Raw genomic sequence first — 20,970 nt, forward strand, 5'->3', positions numbered from 1 at the left:
CTCCACGCCGGGCACTTGGATCTCGGCCGCGGGCAGGCTGACGTCCACTTCGGCGGCTGCCGATGGCACCGTCACTTGGGGCTCCTTGAGGCTGATGTCAACCTCGGCGGCCACAGAGCCCTTGGCCTCTCTGCTGCTGGACCAGCCAAAGGAAGGCATGCCGAACTTGGGCATCTTGAACTTGCCGTCTTTGGTCTTGGCGGCCTCCTTCTCTGGGCCTTTGATTTCCCCTTCCACGCCGAGGGCGGCTTCGGGTGCCTGCAGGTCGACGCTGGCCTGCGGAAGGGTGATGTCRACAGAGGGCAGGCTGATGTCCACCTTGGGAGCTTTGTTTTCAAAGTCTGTGGTTACTGATATCTTCTGCTTCTCTTTCGATTTTTGACTGAATTCAATGCTTTCTGCTTCCACATCTATTTTTGAAATCAATGATTTTTTTTGTCTTTCTTCAATGTTAATTTCCATTGAGGCAGGTTCTATTGTTATTTTTTTCGGACTTTGTAGCTCGATTTTTGCTTTTTGCTTTATATCATTTTCCTTTAATTTTTCTTTGGATATCTCTATTTCAATTTCAGCACTTGGATCTTTTATTTCTTCTGCTTTTGCACATACCTCAAGTCCTCCTGCTTCTTCTCGAATTTGTACTTTTTCTTCCCTTTCATTTATCTGTGTTTCAGTTTGCCCTGTTTCTTCCTTTGTTGTTGACCATGTAAATGTAGGGAATTTTAATTTTGGCAGTCTGAATTTGCTTTCTTTTCCCTCCATATCTTTTTCTCCTCTCTTCATGTCAATTTCTACATTTAAGCCTTTTTCATCTGTAAGCATTTCATCTACCTCTATGTGTTCCTTTTTCATACTATCATCTGTGTCTTCTCTGCTTCCTTCTCTTTTTATTTTTGTGTCAGTTTTAAGTGTTTTACCCATTTTGAATGATGGCATCTGTATTTTCCAAGTAGATACTTCTAATTCTGCATCTGGCAAGTGAGTTTTCCCACCAAAATTTCTGCTGTCCTCTGAAGTCAAATCAACTGTTTGTGGATCTTCACTTCCTTGTTTGGTTGTGTCAGTCTCTGTCTCTTTTCTTGTGGGCATGGAAACTCCATAATTTATTTTCTGAATATTTATTATCTGTGTGTCTTCTGCTCTTTTTCCTTCCATTTCCTGTGTTTCAGATGTCTGTAATTCTGCTTTAGCTGTGCCTATTTCTAGGCCTTTTACCTGTACAGATCCTTTAGCTGTGTGACCCATCAAGTCTATGTCAATTCTACTTTCTCCTTCTTTTTTATCTCTTGTTCCTTTCTGTTTCTTTTTTCGGGATTTTGATGAGGCTTGTGGTGATTTTTTAGTTGGGCTTACTTTCAGATCAGCTGTTTCTAAGCTGGGCTTTGGTATYTCTGTTGTTATGTCTGGTACTTCAGGTACACTAAATTTTGATGTTGCTTCCTTGTCTTTTTCTTTAATGTTTATTTCAACTTCAGGGCATTGCTTTACATGAGATGGAATGCCATTTTTCATATCTTTTAAGTCTTTTGTTAAAGTTTYATGTACCTCCCCTGTTTTCATTTCATAAGCAGATGTGGTATATTCAACAGTTAAGATTTCGGGATTTTCCAAGCTTATATCATCTTTATGTATTTTTTCTTTTTCAGAGATCAGCATAGTTTTTATTTCTTTTTTTTGTTTCTCTTGTGGCTCTGCTTTGGACCTATGCATTCTGAATCCAATGTTAGGGAACTTCAGCTTCCTTTGGCTTCCTTTTTTCTCTTTGGTATGGACTTCCTGTGGAAATTGAGACTCCGTGTCCGTGCTTGTAGGGGAAATATCCTGCATAGCGGGCTCATATGCATCTGATGTACTATGAGATCTTCTGTGCCTCAATATCTTTTTATTTTTGATTGACTGAAATTTCGGCCATGATAGTCTATCTTTTTTAGGTCTCTTACTTCTTCCTACCCTTTGGCTTCCAATTAATGTTTCCCTGTCTTCTTCTGATATAGCTTTTCCTGAAACATGAAGTGTTTCTTCAGGAATGCTCTCACTGAGTTCTTTTTCCTAAAAGAACAATTAGTAGACAGAAGATTAGAAGTAACCTAAATATAGGTGCAACAGAAACTAAAAAACATACTATAAAATATGTAGAAAAATGTTCTTTTTATTACTAGTATCTACTTGTTATATAAAAAAATTCCTGAAGATTATGTAAATATATAATGTTAGGCAGAAATTATAATAAACAAATGGATTGTAATATATGGATTTCTGCAGATTTTAATTCTTTGCAAAACATTGCAGTAAATAGAGTGTATATTTATATATGTCTGTCAAATATATATGATATATACTATTTGTATATATATGTATATGACGAAAAAATAATCTTTAAGTTGRTGAAAACCCATGAAGAAATCATAAGTCTATAAAAATATCAGTGGTTAAACACRTATTTTTTAATAGAAAATCTTATAGAGGAGCTTTGGAGAAAAACACTGATATTTTACATTTTTGAATATACTGAACACAGAGATTACCCAAGTCTGTTCTATCAGTGGAYGATTAAGAATAACAAAATGCTGACTCACTAAAAAATATTCGTATACCCTAACATAAGATTGTGGATATATGTAAACTACACAATCCCACTCAAAATACTTAAAAAGCTGCAAAGATTGTGTGGGATTTTTTTTWAATCATGAATATTCATGCTAGTGACTTTAAACATATGCCCAAGTCTTAAAAAGACACAAGTGTGCGTTTTCTGATCTATTTCCACACAGCACATTATTACARTATGTTATCCAAATTTTGCAAATCAAACAAGAACCTACCTGGCCTATTCTTTCCTTTTTGTGCTGGGCTGAAGAATGCTCTAGATCTTCTTGCACGGCAATTTTTCTTTTGAGGCTGAATTGGACTCTGTATGGCTCGGAATATTGGAGAATCTTGAGTGCATCTTCATATTTGATATTATCAAAAAATACTGTAGCACTTAGAAGCTGATCACCTGCAAGTGGAACCACTCGTTATTTTAATTACTTTGTGTTTTCAGGTAGTTTTTTCAATTTTTTTTTTTAATTTCAGTTTTGTGTATATAACTTTCTATGCATCTTTTTCACTGTTCCAGTGAAAACTAGGTTTTTTTATGGTATACAAAAAAAAAAAAATCACATTTCATTATTGTTCAAGAGAGTGGTCTTAGAAATTATCAATATAGACAGGTTAGGCGCASAGATAACATTAACTGGTTTGAAATCTACTTAATGTCTGATACCTAAAGAGATGGCAGATCACACAGCTACAAATCTCATTATTTAAAGATACAGTATAAAATCAAAACAAAATAAAAATTCAAACTGTACCTTCTCTAAGACTAAATATTTTTGAAGCAGGAGATTCCTTAAGCACTTTTTTAATAAATATTCCTTCATTTCCTCCACCTTTCACACTAAAACCACTAGCACCAGCTTCCACTTCTGTTTTCAGGGTCACTTCCATTGTCTCCTAGAGATAGAAAAAGATGTGAATTTATTGTTTTTATTAATTTGTATTAAAGGGTTCTGCATCGTTCTACAATGAAAAAATTAGTCTCCTCAGGTATATTTTCTATAGCTCAAGAAAGATTATCCARAATAAAGAATATACTTACTCAGTGTGGGTTTGATTCTGTTCTAAATTAGAATTAAGCACGTGTGTTATGGTTATACTGGATCAGGGCCATAGGGAAAATAGGTTATAATTTTAAAATATGAAACATATGGAAACTTTTAGGGCTGAAAGGCTGTATTTTCTGTGAAGATGTTAACCACTCCAGTTAAAGTCAATGGGCCAGAAAAGTCAGATTGAGAGCTCTGCTGTGCTGTACTCAAATCACAGAAGGTGAAAGAAAGAATTCTAAAAAGAATTATGGAAGGACCCCGATTAGGACAAATAAATGTTCATGCCTGTGCCATAACTCAGCCATTCATGAAGTTCATGGTCAAAACAAGTCCAGAGTGATTCTTTGCCCATTTGTCCTTCTTCCTTCAGTCCACCTATTCATGTCTGTGTGTTAGAACAAACTTTACTATTTACAAGGCTCATACCTAAAACTATGGAGTGCTTTTAGACTGACCTGTGGATGACTCTGTTTTGATTTGTCTGTAGAAACTTTTTTGTTTTCTTCTTCAAGCTGAAAAATAATTTTCAATAATTTAATGTTCAGAAGTCATGGTATTCTTAAGTACAAYGAAAGTCAGTTAAGATTCCTGGTTTAGACTAAGAACTGAGGCTCACTTTAATGGCAACAGAGCAAAATCAGGATCAAGCGCTATGTACAAAGTGAATCATTTAACTGTACTATTCTCAGTAGTAAATTAGATGCCAAGGCCTCCCTTCATTGTACCAAAATTTGCATTCAATGAATGTCAGAGACCAAATGCCTTAAGACACTGTGAGCTTTTCTGTGTCTTCATGTAGCACATTGTCCATGCTTTCAATTTTGGAAATATACACTTTTTGTACTTACTCAACTTCAGCATGAATTTCCAACTGTTGCCTACTTACCTTAACAGGGCTGAACTAATTAAATCTCTAACTGAATAACCAAGAGGTACAGATGATTTTGAAATACTGTTAGTTAGATTCAAGCCAGTTATGTATTCTAACTGGAAGAAGAATGTAATTTCTTTATGCTCTCTGCCTTGCGTCCTTCATGGAAYTAAGTAAAATGCATTTTCTTGCCAAGAAACAAGAACATGGCCAGAAAGTCCAGCACAGAATAAAACCGTAAATGAACATAGATGCAATTTTGGTAGGGACAGAAAGACAATATGGCTGCAACAATATCCTGTTCTATGACATATGACTCTGCTACTTGTGGGAGCTAAAGCCTCTTGAATCAACTTGATAAAGCCATGACTGCATGAAAATTCAATGCCTTGCCTTTAAATAGTCTTCTTCTATGGGATATTCATAAACTGGAGAGGATCCTTGTGGCCTTGGACGAATGTCTTCTACGGCCACTTCATTAACCTGTAGAAAAGACATGAGCAGTGGTAAAGGAACATCCACCATTAAACAGTGGCCCATTTTTATGGGAGTTTCTCTAGTTATATACAGTGCYCTTCTGAGTAAAAATATTTCATTAGTAATGGTGGATAAAAAATAACCAATAACCCTTGTTTTATGTCAAGAACTAATAAAATGGTCCTGTTAAAGCACTCAAAACCACGAGGGACAGAGTTCTGAGAGACAAAAACAATGGTATGCTAATGTCGGTTTTCTTTATGTATTGTATACATCTACAGACTGAACGGACTGAAATTAGACAGATCAATTAGTAATAATTGAGAAAGTTAAAAAAAAAAAAAAAGAAATCCTGTCCCTGCTCTATTCGTACACCCAAACTTTGCTTACAGGAGCTTCAAACTTTGTTGCTGTCTATAAGCAAGCAAACCATGGGAAAATCCCAGCAAGAATTTCTGCTGACAAGCACTTGGCATGCTTCCTTTGCAGTCAGACAATAGGGAACCTAAACTGTCTAAACCTTTAAAGAAAAGTTACTGTAGTAACAACCAAGTAATAGCTTGCTAAGTCTTGGTAGTAAACTTATGCCAATGAACCATGGCAAAGAGCAGATGCCTTCAAAATGAAACTTCTTTCTGGTTTTTAAGCTGGCAGGACAATCCCAAGCTAAAATACAACATTTTTAATGGGGAGGCAAATCACCAGCAAGATCCAGCTATAAACAAAATATTTGAGATCCCATTATGCCAAACTGTCATAACAAAAAAATTCAACTCCAAAAAACTCACAGAATCTTCATCTTCTGCATCCGCATCGGCATCAGCATCTCCCGGGGCCTCAGCCGGTCTCAGCTGTCGTCCAGAACCTGAAAGCAGCACASAGGTTGTTGGTGCCTGCAGGCTCCACACAGAGCATAGAGCAATCAGCTTGCAAGCCAAAACCCTCCGGAGCAGCACGGCAAGAGACGTGCACAGGCCAATGGAAAGGCCTGCCTTGATTTAGATTCCTACCATCACAGAATGGTTGAGGTTGGAAGGGACCTTAAATGTCATCTAGCTCTCTCTACTAGCCATGGGCAGGCATTATAATCTGGCCAAATTCTAGTTGTAAATTTTCTCCACTCTGAGGGTTTTTGTCCTTCACCAAAAGCCTTTACATTTCTGGATAAGAATATTTCTGATATCTTTGGAAAAAAAAAAAAAAAGCAGAGATGATCTGCTGACCCCTGTCTCCCTATCAGCCCCCAACTTTCCAAAGAGACTGAGCCCTTTGCCCACAGTAAGTGTTTGGAGGGATTAGAGACCAGAAAAACGGAAGGAGAGGTGTAGAGAGAGCATCTGAAGTGTTTTTCCCTGAGTTGTTTCATTCTTTAAAATATCAGAATCAGTAATTAAAGTTTGTTAATTCACAATAAATGAAATTGATTGAAATTCCCYGTATTGAAACTCTTCCTTGCTTCTGACAAAGTTCTTAAGACCAGGAGAGTAAACATCATAAAGTTTTGACAGTCACAAAGACTCTCTTTTCTTAGTTTTTCAAAGTCCTGAGGGCAGACAGAGATGAGGTGAAGGAGATGGGCTGCCTGAAAGTATTATTCTTTCAAAATGCATTAAATTGGGCACCAAGGAATGATAACAGCATGAATTAGAAYACGTTTTCAGAGATCCAGGCTTTGCCAGTAGAGGACAGTGTAGCTGAACTACATTATTCCCTAATGCACCAGCTATTCCAACACATGCACAAGTCCTTGTCCCAATAACCATGTCTCTTTCCTGTCTCCATGCTCATTTTTTCCAAGCCATCAGGCTGTCTAGCTCCCTCACACTCAGTTTTACAACTGCCATTACTATACATAGTTTTGGCTCTCATAAACAGATCCTCTGGCTTAAAAACATGCTCAAAAACAAGAGAAAACAATTGACAAGAAGATCTGTGCAACTCATTGTCTGTTTTAAATGGAGACTCCTTGGGTTGGAACACATTTCTGGATGTTACATGCTGTGTGTGCAGACAAMGTGGCACGACTCAGTCATGCATGCAAGCTCTTGTTAATGTGACTGAGATTTTGCTGGTCACTCCTCATAGTTTTCTGATCTCCAACATTTACTTTTTTCCTGACTTTTTTTTGAAGATGAAATTATATAGTATGGGCAAAGTTTTGAAAGAATTATGCCCCAGTGATCACTTTGTTAAGTTGAATGGAAATAGAGGACTTCCAGTGGGAATATCCCACAAGTCTGTGGGTCAAATATCTGAACTTGACAGAATAGAAGGCAATCCTCATTAGCCACATGTACAGCATCATAATTTGCTCTCCTGCAGWATTCCAGCTCTAGAGAACTAGGATCAACCCAGAACACATCAGGGTTGYCAGACTATGCTTCCTTTGGCCTTCACAGACTTCACAGACGTGTCCTGACACCTACAATGGAGAATTCTAGAAAATTCTAGAACATGGTCTTAATGCACATGCTAACTCAGATTAGAGACCTGCATAAAATTTTGCTTTTTTTTTTTCTTTCAAAAGCTCCAGCATTTGCAATCTTCAGAAGCTCAAGAAAATTGGAAAATTAGCATAACCTTGTTAAAAAAAATTAGACGTGGATTTTTGAACCTGATTTTAGGCATTTCTGCTTGAAAATTCTGGAATCCATTCATGAAGCACTTAACCACATGTATTTTAATAAGCATCATATGAGGAGAAGAGCTGCAGGATTGAGGCTTGATTGTTTAATTTGCTTAGTGCTTCTAAAGATTCAGGTGCCAACAACAAAATTTATGGCTATTACTAAAATTCCAAGAAATAGTAAGGACTTAGACTTGTGGCATTGCTGTATTTTTCACTTGGGAGAATCCCACCCACAAGCCCTGCAGTCCAGTAGAATGACTTAACAGAAAATTGCTTGGATTGCTGKAGTGTTTGCTCTTCAGTGCAGCACTTCTACATTAACTACAGCATTGATCTCTGGTGGCTGCCAATAATTTTGCTACTGGAAAGGAAACAGGAAAGAATTATCTATGAGGCTTCTTAGGCTGGTTCACTGCTGTTTCTCTTGTTTTACTCTGGTGTAACTTCAGTGACAATTTAGTTGTCTAGAACTGGAGCAATACAAGTACAGTATCTCTCCTAAACTGTGACAGTAGTGCCCTTTCCTAAAAAAATTGAGCAATTACTGTCCCCAGGGCTAACAGAGATGTGGGTGAGRTTGCACGGAGGGGCACACAGATGACCTTCCCTCCCAAAGCTTCACACCAAGGCCTTTCCATCCACCCTAATTTCCCCAAACTCTGCCTAGGTTTTCCCTTTAYGATAGTTAACCCATGCCATAAAAAACTTGATGTTCCCTTGATTCCTACAGCAGACTATGATTTCCTTCTGATTATTCCCTGATTCAGAATACTTTCGAAAGAAATCTATAAAAGAGGGGAATTACAGTATGTTTTCAGCAAAGCTGTCTTTCTGAGTAGAAAAGCCTGTGCCAGCAAACCATGGTTTTTATGCATGTCGTTCTCATGCCCTGAATAGTAGCGATGCCAACATTTTATAGATTTTAACTTTTTTTTATGAACCCTGGACAATCAATGCTTTGTTCAAAATGTTTTCATAAACAAGATGGAATTTACATCAGTGACTACTTCTAATAGCCACTGGACTGACTTCAGAACAAGGKATTTTTTTGAAAGTAAGCAGTAGGAGTTATATAGGCTGGATAATTTTCATATCATATGACTGAAATGTGTATTTGCTTTTTGAAATGCAATTTAAAAAAAATTATTTTACCTTTAGCCTAGCAACCCAGTCCTAGATGGACTGTTTGGGCAAAACCAAAAGAAAAAAATAAAAACAGGTTATTTTTTTGGTATTCACWTTCAGTGGGTAACACTATCCAAAATCACATTCGATACAATATAATGAATTCCAAGTATGACAGTGCCATTGAATTTAAATCAAATGTGCTTTAATGTATTGTATAAAGAGAACCCAAACTTTAACTGGAACATTGGCATATTAACTTACTGTGGTCTGTATACTTTAAAATAAAATAAAACAGTACATGAGAATGCCAGAGATGTTAAAAGAAACAGTAATGCCTTTTTGCTGATCATCCTAGCTTCTCTGCTTTCAAACTATATCCCTTTCTTAGATTTGGGCTTTTTGCTTTTCAAGATTTAGACTGAAGTTATATTTGCATATGAGTAGTGAAGTTAAGTAATCTGTTCTTATCTTTAAGCATATTACTTTTCCTTGCATCAGCTTCAACTTTACGTCAACAAATAGTTTCTCTTAACTGAAAGAAACCTGATCCATGATGAATATCTGTCCACAGGTGAAAAATTTTATGCTTTGCTCACTCTCTTATTGTTATTTAAGGTTACAACTTGTGCCTGTACTTTATGAGGAATTAAGCATTTCCTAGTTACCATTTCTAAGCTGGGACAAGAAACTAACTGTCCTATGTGTGCAGTGTTGTGGAAGTAACTCTTTGAGTCCATAGCCAGTCAGAAAACTCGTGCCTTGACATGTGGGCAAGGCTGGGACATCTTTAGATCAGGTCTTTTCTSACTGTGCAAAGCACGCTCTGGGCACATAATCTCATTTGTATTATTAATAAGGCAAAGGAAGAATGAATAATTGCAAGACAAACAACAGCAGTAATCATTTAACATCACTGTTGTTGTTGGCACTGTGTTTGACCCACTAAAGAATTCATACATGTAGGTCAGCAGTTTTCACAGTGCTCCCTCGTGCTTATGTCTTGTTGTAAACAAAGATGTGCATGGCTGCTGTCATGGACAGCTTTAGCAGGCTCCTGTAGCAACCTCTCTTCCTGCACCCATCCCTCCCTGCACCTGCAGGTCTGTCTGTCCCTCTGCCCCCAGGCACCCCATCCTGGTCCTGCCTCTGTTGTTCCTCATACATTAAAGGCTGGTAACTGCTAATGCATTGCTCCATAATGTCTTTTGTTTTTAAAAACACATCCCTCTCTCCAGATGGATGGTGTGCCTGATTTTTTTCCCCCACAGCTTGTCCTCCCCGTCCTGCAGGTATCGCAATTACTGGGATTCCTTCTCCTCCCCCAGAGCTCTCACAGCTGCCTGAGCAGTGCTGCTGTGAAGTCCCACAACCTCTTCTGATTCACTTCTTGTATTTGAAATAGGGAATWCTTGGAATAGTTAAAATATTTTAAATCGTGGGTCCCAGTTCAGGAAAGCACTTGATAACAGGAACACTATGCACATGCCTGACATTCATCCTGGCCTCTCAAGAGCACTTTTTCAGATAGGTAAGTCCACCTGACTTCCAAGCAAGCAGTGCTGSAGGAAAATGATCCTGCAAGCATCAGCTGCAAAGATAAGAATCTGAAAGTGTCTGCAAATAAACCTTGTTAGGCATGTGCTTCCTGGAGGAAGCTGCCATGAGGTTCAAACCACGGTTTATGGCACAGGCTTTCACACAGGCTTGACCACAAGCTCCAAAAGGCTCGTGGCATTTCCAGTCAGCAGCTCCAATGATGCTGGAGAAAACCACCAGTTAAAAAAAAAAAAAAAAAAAAAAAAAAAAAAAAAAAAAAAAAAAAATCAAGAGGTTCATCTTCTACAGAGATTTCCTAGTGCATTCCAGAGACCTGGATTCATTCCATTGTCCTGCAAGATGCCACGGACTGAGTTACAACAACTGCTGGGCAGGGCTCCGGGGCACGGCCGGAGCGCAGCGGGAATGCTGCGGCTGTCACTGTGTCTGGGCACGATCCATGGCCGTGGGGGACGCGGGCACTCTGTCACGGACAAGGCTGCCTCTCCCAGCCCTCCATCGCAGGAATGTCATGTTCCTTCACTTGAACCGCTGCCAGCGAGACAGCGGGGGCACCCTGCAGCTCCACCCAGAAGAACCAGCTCGTCAGCTCCGAACGGAGCGGCTGCCGCAGTGCCAAAAGCAGCCGCGCTGCCTCCCAAATGGTGTGAAAGCCACGATCTGCACCGCCCCTTTGGTGTTTCCCCTCTGCCCTGCGCTGGGAGTGGGACTCTCCCCACCAAGCCCTGAAATTTCTGTGGGATGAAGACAAAGGGCTGCTCTGTGGAATGAAGATAAAGATTTTGCTGCTGAAGGAGTTTAACAGGCGTTATTATCAGCGGGATGCTATCAGAACCAGCTGGGCCGGTGTTCAAGCTACACTCCTGCCTTTGTTTTGCACTGGTTTGGCAATGCCCCTTGGCTGCACTCTGTCCCTGGGCTGCATATTTGTGCTGTGATGAATGCTGGGAGCCAAAAGCAGGGGGCTTGAGGCACGGTCGTGCTAAAGGAGCAGCTACTCCCAAATAACCAACGTGTGTGAATAGTTTCCTTCCATTCAAGGCATGAACAAGATGTTTTGATTCATTGCCTTGGTATGTTAAGCTGCCCTTGTCGGCTGTTAGAGTACTTCATTAAAAGCCTTCAAATCATTTCATCTCAAAACCTTTTGAAAACAGAATGTATATGTGAGTTACAATCATGAGTCTCCTTGCCCAGCCAGAGGACTGCCCGTGAAGTTAACACCTACTTTTATCAAAAGAAACAGTACTGTGCTCTGCAAAGTACATCCAAGTAGAGAAATGTCTTGGGAATTAAGGTTCCTTGCAGACCACACTGAGCTCTGTAGGATTTTATAGAGCATTTTCTACAGATTGACTAGTATCAGGAAAGATGTGTAAGAGCACTGGCAGCTAAGAACTGATATAAACACTACCATAAAAAGAGAAACTAACAGCCCCCAGATGAAAAGAAGAGTGAAAGGCTTTCCCATGAGTGTGTATTTATTGATAAGCTCTKGCCACAGGTTTAAAAGTATTAAAAGCATTCCTGCTCACACTTCACAATAGGAGCAAAACCTTTAGGAAGGCTGATCAGAAAGGAGTTCTTGATTCTTAGAGTGGTCCACCTTTCCTCTGATGGCAAAGATAAATTTAATGGAAACCACAGAACAATTCAGAGCATGAAAATAAATCACTCTGGTGGGGCTCTGCACAGACYTTCTCAGCTTGAGTCATATTTTAACATGAAAAGCACAGGGGACTTTTGCCGGGTTTTTTTTTTTTTTTTCCATTGTCAAATTGAAATTTCCCAGATCCTGGGTTAATGACTTTCATCTAGCTATCATCATTTATTGGTTACTTGGCTATATAGGACATACAGTTTGGCCAGATCCACATAACTCTTTTGCTACAAGAATAAARTATTTTATCAAGTATTTCATTAGTCTGATATTTCACCTCTTACTAAAACAGAATAATGTTTCCTATGAGTAACAAGAGAGTTTGAAAATAAGCTTTACTGTGAGAACGAGAACAAGAGACAGCAAAAGCAGGCAGCAGTGGTTGATACCCGTATTTGGCTCTTTTGGTTCATTCCTCCTATTTCTAGCTAAAAGACAGCTACAAGTGGCAGAGTGAAAAAGGTAGCTGGAGAAATGCTCATGGCACCTAGCAGACAACCAGAGGTTCAGTGCTGTTTCCCCTATGCCATGGTTTTGTTTGAGAAGCACAAGTTTTGTATCAGCTTTAGTTTTAGTCTGTTTACCTGGAGGGTAGGTGTAAATTCCTGCCCTGTGTCCCTGTGCTGCGTGTCTTAGGCAGGAATTTTCTTCCCTCTCAGGTTTTATGGGACAGAATGGCCTTCTAGTCTGTGTTTTACTTCCTGCATGAATTCCTACAGTGTTTTCTTGCATAATTATTACGGTAATGTAGTGAATTAGGACCTTCTCTGATAATTATCAGTTATGATTTTTCCAGGATTGCAGGACCTTGTCCTCACAAAATTGGTAAGAGAAGGGAATCACTTTGCAGCAATTGTTGCTATGTGTGCCCAAACTCCTGGACTGATCCAAAATTGCTTACCACCCTTTTGGACAGAAAGTGAGTTAGCAATTCATAGCCAAATAAAGCAATAAAAACTGKTCTAATCCACTCTGATCCTCAGCAGTTTTATCTCTTGGGATATACTGGTTTTACTTGCAACTGAGTGTCTACTGTGCTGTAAAGAATTGTATGGATACCCAACTAAAATTTCCCAGGGTGTCACTGCCCATCTGGATGACCTGGGCTTTAGGAAGGGTTTTGGGAACATGTTGCAAATGAAGAGCTCTCACKTGCTTCACAAACCCTAGCAGGAACCACTCTGCAGCTATTTGGTCATCCAGTACATCGGTTAGGCATGTAGAGGTTTTCTGCCCTCTGAAAGAAACCCCTTCACCTGTACAAGAAACTAGACTTGGGAAGTGAATTCACAGCACATCTGCCTTCTTCTCAGAGCAAGGAGCTGATGCCTCCTGTCCTCCCTGTTAGATAGCTGTGAACTCAGCTCTTTCCATGACTTGCCTAGGAGCACAGGCAGGTGGGTGCCTATTGCAGATAAGGCCCATAAAGATCACACAAATTAACTTTGCTACATTCCTTCCCCTCTCTGATTCACCCTTCCAAGAATTCAGGCTTCTACCAGAGCAGATTGCCTGTTCCACTGCCAAAGCACAGCCCTGCTCAGATTTATAAATGAATCAAATGAATGCATYTATGGAAAATGATCGCTCTGCCTGCGTAGGCTTGATTGGCARCCCTGGAGACTCAATTTCTCTGGCCACAGAGTCAGTATTTCTTAAGAAAAAATGGCTGTAACCCCAAGCTGTCTCTTAAGGTAGCTCAGTACTGACATGCTAAAGAAAGATGCTAATTCTGGGTGGTTTTGGTAGAAAGCACATTTGTTCCCTAAGAATACGTCTTAGGATAAGAATAAGAATAAGAATAAGAATAAGAATAAGAATAAGAATAAGAATAAGAATAAGAATAAGAATAAGAATAAGAATAGAGGGTCTACTAACATTTTGCAAAAAGCCCAAAGCAACTGATGCAGGCTTTATATAAATGGCACTTACCACTCCAAATTAGAAACAGACTTTTTAGCCCAAATTGCTAAAAACACACTTCAAACCCACTGCTTAAAAAATACCCTCATCTGAATCAATGCTCAGTAAAAATGTTCCTATTATATAAACATATACATACACCCATATCTAGAAATAAAGAGTTCATATCATGATCCTTATGGTCTTAAGGTCCTTATGGTCTAGAAGACTTTTATTTCTCTTTACTATGCTGATAAAATTCAGTGCACAATGAAGTGCCCAGATATAGCAATATTAATGGAGTGATGTTACTTTGGCCTCTCTTTGGTATGCTGGGCATAGCCCCTCTCAAAACAGGAATGCAGAAAAAACCCTTGTAGTTCTTCCACAACCTTTTATGGGGGCTTTTATATAAMTATCTGCCCTTGGAAACAGGTTTTCAGCTCGAGAGAAAATTCTCTGGGCAACTTGTTTGGATGTAAATTACCACAGAACAAAATATCTTTTAAGCTTTTAAATTCCTTAATGTATATGTAATACAAGGGATACGGGATAAAGGTGTCAGAAAATTATTATGGGAAAATATTTTACATCAAAGATAAAGTTAACAGTTCCCTCACTTCGTAAAGATAAAAATCTTTTTTTGTCAATAAACAGTGATAGTAGCAAAATAGCATTTGGCCCAGCTCACTTTTCCTTGTTTTTGTGTGGTAGGAGATTATCTTTAAAATTAGTGAGAATTTCTGGATGCAGACTGAGGGTTTACAAAAGCGTAAAATCTCATTTACAGATAAACTAATCCATTGAGTCAGATAAATAAATAAATTAGCTTAGTTCTGTCCACATCAGTGTAATTCAAATCTGAATAAATGGACTATTAACTTGGGTTTCAGTCACAAAAAGGTCAGATTTCAAAATAATTCAATCAGYCACATACCAAATTATTTTTGAAAATGTTGTCTCTTGATTTCAGCCCATTGGTTTGTACCTCTTTTTTTAACACCTTACCCTAGCACATGTATACCTTGCACCAGCATTTTCTAAATGTGCCATTTGATACGTCCTTTTTTTTTTTCAAATTAAATCTGTTAACTTAATCTTCACTATTTGCGATTAGAAATAATTATGTAAGACTGAAAAGCATTGGAWTTTTAAGTGCATATTAATTTACAGAAGGAAAACATGATGCTGACAAACTTTTATTGCATTTTTAAAAGAAAAATAAAATTGAACTTTTGCATGTGGTTTTGAAGGGATTCAGTACTGATTTTCCATTTCTGTACCTTCTAGCACCCAAAAATAACAAACCAAAATGCTTGCCTAATAGATTAGAGAAAAACACCGTTTAGTTAAGGAAACAGATTTCAGTTTTAGGTTTCACAGAMACTACTATAAAAGACAGGGAGAAACCATTTCTTTAAAGAAGACTCATTACTGCAGTTCTGRATTTCTTAGAGAGAAAGTAACTATGGCTGTGGTTCATCCACGTAGTAAYTGGTGAATGAATTGAGATGGGTGGAGTTGTTTGAAAGCACTAAGAGGACTATTTGTTGGATTTGATAATCAACCCTAAAGCCGATTCATAACATTTCCAAACATTCAGAGCCTCTCTGTAACATGAAAATAATTGTATCTTATGGAAATGAGTAACTTTATCATAATGGTCTGCTCACATCAGGTTAACTATTTTCTAACTCTGTTAAAACAGGATGCATCCTTTTTGAAGGCACATGGTAAGGTTTTTCTTSATGAACAGCTGTGCTAGATTCAGATTAATGCATAAGGGAGAGTAAATTTTGTTTTGCTCTTCAGCCAGGTCAAGGGCTCCACTGAAATGACAACTTTTCACCAATACAAAGTATAAAGGAAAGGAAGAGCTTCAGTTTTAGTTTTTGGGATATGCTGCAAGTAGGAGGATCTGATTCTTATCAATGGTGGCTTCTTCATTTTAATGAAGAGTCATTTTAATCTGTGCAACAGGAGGACAATCCATTGGCTTGTCCCCACTCTGAAGAACAACAATGACCACCTTGATTTTTGGAACTGTGAAGAGTTTGAGCAAAAGAAAAGAATGGGAGGGACCTGGAGATGCCGTTCAGTCCATCTGGAGGGTTTTCTGCACATCTTTGAAGGAGTGCTTTTAAAGCAATGGTATTTCACTACCTGTGTTCTCTTGCACCCTGCCTGATCCAATGTCCCCAGTGAGGATTCTGCTCTCTGTGAGTTCTGTGTGCAGCAGAGACCATTGCTCTCTCCCAAGGAAGGTGGATTTGCATTCCTTGCACTATGCACAGCTTTTAGTCAATAAAGCCAGAAAAGGAGAACCATTGCTAGCATGAAATTGTCCTGACTGAAACTTAAGGCTCCACCACCATCTTATTGTGACATTTTTAAATACGGCAGTCCCACAGTCCTCCATGGGCTGAGATGTTAAATAAGGTTTTAGTGACTGAAATATTTGCTTTATATAGTGGTGTTGGGGCCAGTGTTGACAGAAAACTGCAACTACACTGAGAGCAGAATTTGTTTCTTTCTTCATTGCAAATACTTTGAACACTACTTAATCCCACTCTGAACACTTATGAAGAAGATCTGTCTCCATTTGACCAAAAGAGAGTAAAGAAAAGCACTCTGCTGATCTTGGAAGACAAATACGCAGAACTCTTCTTGTTTTTTCAGAGAAATCAAGTGCAGGACTTGATGCAATAGGACACACGTGGGAAAAGGGAAAAGACAACCCACACATAAGCCCAGAGTAAGTCAWAGAATCATAGAATCATGGAATGGTTTGGAAGGGACCTTAAAGATGATCTCATTCTAACCCTGCTGCCATAGGCAGGGACATCTTCCACTAAACCAGGTTGCTCAAAGTCTCCTGAAGTCCTGCTAACTGAAAACCAGGTCCTTCTACACTTCTACATCAGGAAAGCCTACCACAGAAAAATTATCTCAAAAGGTTTTGAAAAGACAACTTGGCCAGGGTCTCAAGTGTGCAGGATGCAGATTCAACAATACTAAAAAAATTACAGTGAACAGAGTGAAGGTTGAAATGTAGGATCTCCTGGGACATGTTCTTCTGCYATGGGGTTGGTTGAGGAAAAGAGGTCTTTGTTTTTTGGGACACAGCTTGGCCAGTGTTAGGTCTTATTCTTGATCTCTGGGCTTCTAAGGCCCGTTCTCAGAGGGCTCCAGAACACATGTGCAAGGTGCATGTTGCTGCAGGTTTATTCTCTGCAGCTGGAATCACTGGCCCTGTTAACAGCTTCTGGACTCGTTGGCACAAGGAAGCTCTGAAGGTTTTGTTACTCTCACTTGGGCAGGCGTGGATATCTCAGCTGTGCTCCTCTGCACACCTCTGCAGCAGGGCACGTCAGGAACACTTCACACATGCAYATTCAAAGAAAGGGATCTGAAAACATAGCTGAACAATTTCTAGGGAAGTTTAAGTTCTCCTTGCAGAGCAGTGCCAGCTCAGGGATACTGGAAAACATGTTTTTCATGCATATGTTTTTTATTAAATGCAGCTGTCAAAACAGAGCAGGGCTCATGTTCCTGAAAAGGTGCAGGGAAGAGAAGACAAATGGTTGGAATAAAGCAGGAATGTGCCTACTCTGCGTAGGCAAAAATCACCACTTCTGTAGAGCCTTTGGGGCAACCTTTAAACCAGCTGGGTCAGGGACTGGTAGCTGTGTAGCTGTGGGATTTCAGGGAACGCCTTACAAACCCAACCAASTCCCCAGGGAAGCCAGGACTTGCTGCAAAAGCCACTCCTCCCGTCCCAGACCGGCTGGATAGACACTGGCTCTGCACAAACTGCACCTTCCCASTGCTGCAGRAGCACAGCCAGAGTCTGCTCTTTCCAATCCTCACCCTCCCTGCCTTGCTGCAGACAATGTGTTCCAAGTGTGCTGGCAGTGAATTTACACCATCTACTGCAATCTGATARCATCTACCTCTAATCATTTTGCTGCAGCAGAATTATGGAGATGAGAAGTGCAAAGGCAAAGCAAGATTTTTTTTTTTTTTTATGATAACTTTCCTCTTATTCCACAGATATACCCAGATTCTAGCTCTGATCTAAATGTGTGTTCTGAAGGTGTTGTGCTGGATTTATAACAGTGCAACAGCAGAATTTGGCCGTGATCTTCAGACAACATCAGTTAACAGATTTGCTTATTCCTCTATAATGTATTATTTGGGTTTTCTACGAGGTTCCTATTCAACAAGGATAATAGTCTAAATACAATGCAGTTGTGTGGCAACAGTGTACCAGATAAATTCAGCTAACTCTGGGTAATATCACAAAAAATATGTGTTTATAGCTTCATGCCAGTTTCTGACTAATGCTTTTGTTTGTTGCTATAGCAAACCACACATGAATCTGATAGCCAAAAGCATGTTTATGACTAACCTTAGCTCTCTGGGGATTAAAAATATGGAATGAAAAAAAATCCCTAAACCACAACACACAATGTGAGGAGAACATGATAGGAAACACCTTTTYTGGCACGAGTTTCTATGAACGTTAAAAAAGAGAAGAACTTCATAAGTAGAAAACATTAGGAAATGGGAACTGTGGGAATAGCCGCCTTTAACCCACGGCAATTCAAACTGAGCTTTCACTTCACATCACAAAGCTGTCTGWGCAGGACTAGAGAACATTGCAGGAAGTCCTGGCTCCGTCTTGAGATGGATTTAAGYCTCTGAAATCTAGAGAAGCTTTGTATCACACTTAAAAACACTCAGACCACTTTACTGGAGACAATTTTTACACCATGCCTTGACACATAGGACGTGGGTATTCACTGAATTTATTTCTATTATCATTTATGCTTTAGTAGTTTCCAAGAGCCTGTCCCAAGACTGACACCTCATTATGCTGTACAAATACACAATGGAGAACAATGCTGGCCCCAAAGGGGTTTCTGTTAAACTAACAGAGAGAGCCAAAGCGGGAGGGGGCTGGACAGAGGGGGAGGCAGAGACAGAGACGTGAGGTGACTGCWTTACCCACTCAGTCAGAGGATGAACTCAGGTGTCTTGCACCCCAGTTCAACTGACTGGTTCAAGCTGCCAAATGTGTTACTGTGAGAAGAAGAATACATTATGTACCCAGCAGAGGAGAGAAAATCAATACAKTAAGTAAGACCTAAAGTGGCACAGSTTACAACAAAGCCACATTATGTCAGGCAAAATTTATACTCGTTTTCCCCTGTTATTCTTAATAACCTTTTTCCTTCATAGGTTTAAAAAAATAAAGGGGAATATACACTACAGTGTATAGATCAGATCAGTCTCCATCAATGTTTCCTATTGATATTAATCACTTTGACTCTAGRCTGCATATTGCATCTTTATTCTCAGATTTGTACAGCGCATAAAGTCACATTGTCACAATTCCTGGCAAGTTCTTCCATCATCTGTATGATACCCAACATCTGTATGATATCAGAGTCTTGAGTTCATGGACAATTTTGTGGAGAGATAGGTTTTCCCAAGCTCTYGTGTTCCAGGTATTTCCAAGAGGTTTCATGGAAGACATCTTGACCCATCAGTAGGATCATCAGGACACAGCCATAAATGGAAGCTTACAAAAATCATTAGGGCTCACATGATACCTGCTGGTCATTTAGTGCCACAGGATCAAATCCTGAAGTATTGAGATTTCATTCTGTGCCTACTCAAGCCTCCATTTGCCTCTTTGAAACTGATGCATGGCATATTACATTGCATTCATCTTGTAAATCAGACTATGATATGGGTTGAGGTCAGCTTTGATTTCATCTTGCAAAATCCAGCAGAGCACACATCGCTGCTCACAGGAATCACACCTGCACCCTCGTAAGAGTAAATACTTTGAGAAAAAAATGAAAGCATTTTGTAGATTAGCCCTGAGCTCCACTGRTGGATATAGCAAGCAGCACCAAGATATCAATGTTGTATAAAGTGAGAAATGAAGTCAAATAAGAGATAGGCAGAGATTTTCCATCTATAGCCCAAATGTCACTGCTGGACTACAGAGCTGGTGGCACACACAGGGCCATATTTGACTCTCTCTCTTTGCTTTCACACACTTTTTCAGTTCTTCACATTCAGCAGAAAATGCATCTTATGAAAAAGAAAAAAAAAAGGAAACTGCCAGGCTTCTTTCCTCCACACCGAGAACCTGAAAACAGCTTTGAGTCCAGGAAGAACAAATACAGAAACCATTTCAAAAGAGCTACCTTATTCTCTGTGATTTAGTCCCAAAGTAATTGCTCTTCCCTGGGTGTGCTGAAGAAAATGAAATAAGAGATCACAGGTAGAGGCTGCCAACCCAACTTCAGCTCCAAATTACTTTCTGATGGGTAGTARGAGGCACTGGTTACCAGTACTTATGGACATATGTTTATGCAGGCATGGTTCCACTTAATGAACATCTTTCTCTTTGGGCTCTCAAAARGCACAGCCACCCCTTGCACCCTCTGCCACCCAGACAGCACTGCCTGGCACACGTGAACCTCCCAGCTTGGCAACTGCAGCATCTTGGTCATGATCACCAAGGAAATCCCTGCACCTGCCCAATGCACCATGTGAAACCAGGTKAGCTCTTCCCACCTTGCAGAAAATAAGAGAGCAAAGGGGAAAAAAAAGTATTTGCTCAAAGTCACAAAGCAAATTGGCAGCAGAGCCAGCAATAAATACAACCCAGATGTTCTGGATTCCACCTCCTCCCTGCACCATGCTGCCTCTCTTAGCTCAATGCTGGAAGGAAATGTTTTACATTTACTCATCCCTCCTTTTCCTTTGTCAATAGAAATTAAAGCAGGCATCTGACTGCCTAAGCCTTGAATATTCTGATGGTTTCCAAGGCTTGCAGTAAAGTCAGCCAACATTTCTATTGAATCCAGCCCTAATGGACAACTAAAAGTGATTTCTTTGCCAAGTAGCCTATCAGTGCAAAACTCATTTAAGCACATACTACTTTTATATAGATATGGRTTGTGTATACATATATATATTTCATGACTTTGCAAAGAACCACTAATTACAAAAATACAGTTTTTGTAATTGTGCTGGTTTTGGCTGGGGTAGAGTTAATTTTTTTCATAGTAGC

The 20,970-nt window shown here is 39.5% G+C and overlaps 1 protein-coding gene across 1 annotated transcript in view; it reads right to left on the bottom strand.

The window, feature by feature from the left end:
* Positions 1-6: 6 nt before the first annotated feature.
* LOC130585528 (protein AHNAK2-like) overlaps positions 7-20,970 on the bottom strand; it is a gene marked incomplete at its 3' end in the record, with an annotated part of 44,704 nt that continues 23,740 nt past the window's right edge. Inside the window, exons 2-7 of the mRNA XM_057386068.1 lie at positions 5,787-5,863; positions 4,915-5,004; positions 4,106-4,162; positions 3,354-3,495; positions 2,823-2,998; positions 7-2,049 (exon numbers count right to left, since the gene is read on the bottom strand). Coding sequence (XP_057242051.1) covers positions 7-2,049; positions 2,823-2,998; positions 3,354-3,489 — 2,355 coding nt within the window. The remainder of the gene's footprint in view (positions 2,050-2,822; positions 2,999-3,353; positions 3,496-4,105; positions 4,163-4,914; positions 5,005-5,786; positions 5,864-20,970) is intronic.

This window comes from Malurus melanocephalus, unplaced genomic scaffold, assembly GCF_030028575.1.
Source record: "Malurus melanocephalus ecotype Western Australia unplaced genomic scaffold, MMel_1.1 scaffold_905, whole genome shotgun sequence".
NCBI lineage: Eukaryota > Metazoa > Chordata > Aves > Passeriformes > Maluridae > Malurus > Malurus melanocephalus.